We start from the raw sequence: 5050 nt of genomic DNA on the forward strand, positions 1-5050 counted from the left end.
TATGCAGGGCAGAGGAGGGGGCGGCCGGGCGGGGGCGGTGCACAGGGGCTCCTTCCAGACCCCTTCACTGGCCGTCCTCTCCTCAGGCTCCCCCGGGAGTACGTGAAGGACAGGTACTGTCTGCCGTGCCACCCTGAGTGTCAGCCCCAGAATGGCTCAGTGACCTGCTTTGGCTCGGTGAGGTGCTGGTGTGCTCAGAGCTGGGTGGAGGGAAGCAGGGCAGGGTTGGGGGTGCTGCCAGGGACCTGGCCAAGTCCAGTAAAATACCCCTGGGGAGGACTCCAAGCCCAGACCTGAACAGTAGGAGGGTGGTAGGAGGGTGGAATGTGGCTGGGATGCTGGGGACAGCAAGAGTTGCGGACGCTGAGGCCCTTCAGACCATGCACAGGGCCCAGGGAAGCCTGTGCCCTTGGCCGTGGCTGTGCTAAGGTGGTTAGACCTGGGGGCTTAGACATCAGGTGACCTGGATTCAAATCCAGGCCCCACTTGCACTGGTTCATTCATAAAATGAACGTTATACTAGTACCTACGCCATTGGGATGCAGTGAGAATTAACTCAAAGTAGGGTTTGGCACAGTGCCCGAGCACAGGAAAAAGTCTTCACAAGTTAGTTACTATTATTACTTGCTGTTATACCTTAGGTAATACACTCCCCCCACCCCACCAGGCCTGGGGATCAAGCTTTGAAGGTGGGGAGCTGGGTGCAGAACAGGGGCAGCAGACACAGCAGGTATGGGGCTGTCCTAGGAGCAAGGTGAACAGTGCTGCTGAGTGACTGAGGGAAGCACAGAGGGGACCCAAGGGCCTGATCCTGCTGCCCTGGGGGTGTCGGTGCCAGCCCCCCACAAACCCTTCCTCCCCTCCCAGGAGGCTGACCAGTGTGTGGCTTGCACCCACTACAAGGATCCTCCCTTCTGCGTGGCTCGCTGCCCCAGTGGTGTGAAGCCTGACCTCTCCTTCATGCCCATCTGGAAGTTTGCAGATGAGGAGGGCATGTGCCAGCCGTGCCCCATCAACTGCACCCACTCGTGAGTCTGAGGGCCTTTTCCACGGAAAGAAAGGCTTCGTTCCAGGACCCTCTCTGGGGCTCTTATTCTAAAAGTGGGACAACTCTGCCTTTGCTTACCCCGAGACCCTTAATTTTTCATATCTTTTTTTTCTGATCACAAAAGTAACACGTTGTTAAAATTTTTTTAATTAAAGCATGAAAGTGAATAGCATTAGCAATTCTATCCCACTGTTAATAACTTGCAATATTTTTCCTCCAGGTTTTTTAATCTATGCACACACTAACATATGTACTATTATTATAACATATAAAGTATATGTTTATATATTATTATTATTATTCTCCAGTTTTCATCTGTGCACATTCTAGTATATACTCCTTTTTACCAAAATGGGATCATAGACCATACATATTGTTTGGAAATTGCTTTTTCTCACTCAGCATTGCAATTTTGCTTGCAATGTTTTTCCATGTCCTAACACGGTGATCTGCCTTGTTCTTTTTATGTTTTTCACTTAGTTGTTTTTAATTACACATGGAATGCATGCATACATTCTTGTGATACACATTTTCAGCAGTATCAAAGTATAAACACCGTAAAGTAGGAGTGCCCTTTCGTCCACTCCCCCACCCACCCAGCGCCCCACCCTCCCCTCCTTGGGGAGAATGCATTTTACATTTATGTTAGGTTGGAGATTGCTGTTTTGGGAAGTCAAAAATGATCAAGAAACAGCAATTTCGTCTAGCTCAGCTATTTCTCAGCACTTTCATCTGACTCACATATGATCAGTTTGGGTTTTGTGTGTGCGCATTTTTTAATGTAAATAGGATAGTACTCTGCACTTTGCTTCCCCTGCGTCCCGGCACTTTATGTGGAGATTCTTTCTTGTGAGTGCACATGAACCTACCTCCTTTTTTTTTTTAAACTACTCAATCTGCTGTATGAATGTAGTATTATTTAACCATGTCCCTGTTTGAGGGATATTCATTGCACTTGTCTCCTTTTTTTTTTGGGGGGGGGGTGCAGTTTATTGCACTTGAGCTCCATGTACAAGTGAGCATTTTTTACATGCCCCCTAGTGTACAGGTGTTGGCACTTTTAGGGTCTATCCTGAGAGGTGGAACTGCTGGTTCACAGTATTGTCAGACTGTCCTCGGTGGAGGTTGTGCCCAACTACTACCCTGGCACCCTCTACAGAGGGGATAGCCAAGCTTTTGGACTTGATGCTCCTCTGGGTGCCCCCCACTTCCTACCCAAGACAGGGAGGTGCAGGGGATGCAGGTTTGCAGACTGGAGAAGGCCTCCCCTGTGGGGTGGTAGAAAGAGCCCTGGTGACCTTGAGCCCAGTTTCTGCCTTTGTCAAATAGGCATCATAACCCAGCTACACCCACCTCTGGGGATATTGTGAGGCTGAGTGAGTGCAAGAGGTGGTTCCCAGCCTTGTTGACAGGACTCTCTCTCTTCTGCAGCTGTGTGGACCTGGATGACAAGGGCTGCCCCGCCGAGCAGAGAGCCAGGTCAGCCTGGTCCCCAGGACGCATCCCATGTTGCCCCTCAGTCCCCCTCCGGCCCCTGAGTGGTCACTGCTGTAGGGAGGGGGTCTCCTGACATGACACATGTCCCTCCCCAGCCCGCTCTTTCACTAAGGATCCTCCTTTCAATTAGCTTCAACCAGTGGACGGAGGACCTGCTCGGGATGCTTGGGGGGCAGGGAACAGGAAAAGATAGCGAAGACACCCAGCACCTCCCCACCCTCGAGTAGGTAGGGGTCTCCTAAGGGACACAGGCAGCCTGCAACTCCCTGGGACTCAAGGCACGTTGAGAAGAGAGCGCAACTGCAGCACTGAGGATGGGACAATGAATCCTTACCTGGGGGCAGTGGGAGGCTTCAAGGAGGAGGTGGCATGGGATCCAGGTCTTGAAAGAGGGGCAGGTATGTCACTTGCATTAGGAGGAAAGCAACCAGGCAGCACGGTGAGAGGGGTCAGGACAATCTAGGACGTGTTTGCTGAAGGTTCTGCTGTGGTGGGCCACTGAGTAAGCTCAGAGGAGGGAGTAAGGGGTGAAGTCTGAATCAGGTTAGGGCAGGATCTTGGAGGGCATAGGCTTTCCCTCACCATGAGGCCACAAGCCCTGTGATGTCCATCACTGCCATCACTGGACTTGATTTCTAGGCAGTGGGGTGTTTGGGGAAGGGCTGTGGGGAGAAAAACAGATTGGAGTATGTCCTAGGTAAGCACTTGTCCATGACACAAGCGTTCATTAGAGGTCTGTGATGTGCCAGCCCTTGGCTAAGCAAGGGAAGGGGGCAAGGATGACAATGATGTAGGGTCAGCACCCAGGAGATCCTTCTATCCCAGGATGAGCTGAGTCTTGAAAGATGACCTCATGCAGAAATGATGGTCCAGGTAGAATTAACAAAGGCTGGGAGGTGTGGAAATCATGACCTATGGGTGGAAAATTTGGCTAGAATATTAGAATCACTGGGTGCACATTCCCCACCTCATACCACAGTCAGAATCTCTGGAGGGTAGGGCTCCAGACTCTTGCATATTGACAAGCTCCCTGGTGATTTTTGTCAGGAAGTTTGAGAATCCTGGGCTAGAGCCCTGGGCAAGAGCATAGACAATTTGGAGATGTGGGTGGAGAGGGTTTTGAATGCCCAGCAAGGAGTCTGGACTTCATTCTGGAGGCAGTAAGGAGCCGAGGGAGGTTTCTGAGTAGGTGAAACAGGACAGGAGCCTGCACGTCACCCTTCCAACTTCCCTTTCCAAACGCCAGTGACCTTCATGCCCCTCCGTGGGACCCCTTCATCCCTCCTGCCCCAGACTGGTCCCCAATCCCTGACCCTGGCTCCTGCCCCCAGCCCTGTGACGTCCATCATTGCCGCTGTGGTGGGCATTCTGCTGCTCGTTGTCGTGGGGCTGGTCTTCGGCATCCTCATCAAGCGACGGCGGCAGAAGATCCGGAAGTATACGATGCGGAGGCTGCTGCAGGAGACAGAGGTGAGGCGGTCTGAGGGCCTCTCGGGTGGCCTGGGGTCTGCAGCCCAGCCCGCGGCACTGACGCGCCACCCCTTCACCCCAGCTGGTGGAGCCCCTGACACCGAGCGGAGCGATGCCAAATCAGGCTCAGATGCGGATCCTGAAAGAGACAGAGCTGAGGAAGGTGAAGGTGCTTGGATCCGGAGCTTTTGGCACCGTCTACAAGGTCAGGGGTGGGGCCAAAGTCCTGGGTGGGCGGTCCCAGAGGATGCGGTCAGGGCGTGGATGAGGGTCCTGTCTGGAAGACCGCCAGGGGCTGGGGGCGGTTCTGTTGGGTAGGGCAGTTACATATAAGGGGATAGGGAGTGGGCTGAAATGGCGAGGTTGTTGCTAAATAATGGGGTTGGCCCAAGGGTGGGGAAGGACTGGGAGTACAAGTAGTGACCCCTTGGACGACTGCAGGTTGGATCTGGCCCACCCTCTTCCTGCTCACATCCTCCTCTCTCTGCCCAGGGCATCTGGATCCCCGATGGGGAAAATGTGAAAATCCCAGTGGCCATCAAAGTGTTGAGGGAAAACACATCCCCCAAAGCCAACAAAGAAATCTTGGACGTAAGCCCTTCCACCCTCCAGCTGGGAGTACAGTGGGGACCCCCTGGCTGCAGGTCTGGGCTGTGGGCTGTGTCTTCACTGGGGTTTTAGGAGACACTTTGTGATCCCCCAGATCACTCCTCTTAACCTCCTGCGTCCGTGGGCCATGGTTCTGGTTTGTGACGAATGGGGTTGGATTGAGTGGGGGTCCCCAGTCACGGCTCCGCCCTCGGGAGGGGTGTGTGGTGGTTTGGGGGCTAGTGGTCTCCCATACCCTCTCAGTGTGTACCCTTGCTCCCAGGAAGCATATGTGATGGCTGGTGTAGGGTCCCCATACGTGTCCCGCCTTCTGGGCATCTGCCTGACATCCACGGTGCAGCTGGTGACACAGCTTATGCCCTATGGCTGCCTCCTAGACCACGTCCGGGAGCACCGCGGGCGCCTGGGCTCCCAGGACCTGCTGAA

At 53.6% G+C, this 5050-nt stretch overlaps 1 protein-coding gene across 1 annotated transcript in view; it reads left to right on the forward strand.

Annotated features, from left to right (window-relative positions):
- The window catches only part of ERBB2 (erb-b2 receptor tyrosine kinase 2), a 22506-nt gene that overhangs the window by 14554 nt on the left and 2902 nt on the right, over nt 1-5050 (forward strand). The window contains exons 14-20 of the mRNA XM_007465169.1: nt 77-177; nt 868-1028; nt 2480-2527; nt 3877-4015; nt 4098-4220; nt 4508-4606; nt 4887-5044. Of these exons, the coding sequence (XP_007465231.1) occupies nt 77-177; nt 868-1028; nt 2480-2527; nt 3877-4015; nt 4098-4220; nt 4508-4606; nt 4887-5044 (829 nt within the window). The remainder of the gene's footprint in view (nt 1-76; nt 178-867; nt 1029-2479; nt 2528-3876; nt 4016-4097; nt 4221-4507; nt 4607-4886; nt 5045-5050) is intronic.

The sequence above is a fragment of the Lipotes vexillifer genome, unplaced genomic scaffold, assembly GCF_000442215.2.
Source record: "Lipotes vexillifer unplaced genomic scaffold, Lipotes_vexillifer_v1.1 scaffold591, whole genome shotgun sequence".
NCBI classification, from domain to species: Eukaryota; Metazoa; Chordata; class Mammalia; order Artiodactyla; family Lipotidae; genus Lipotes; species Lipotes vexillifer.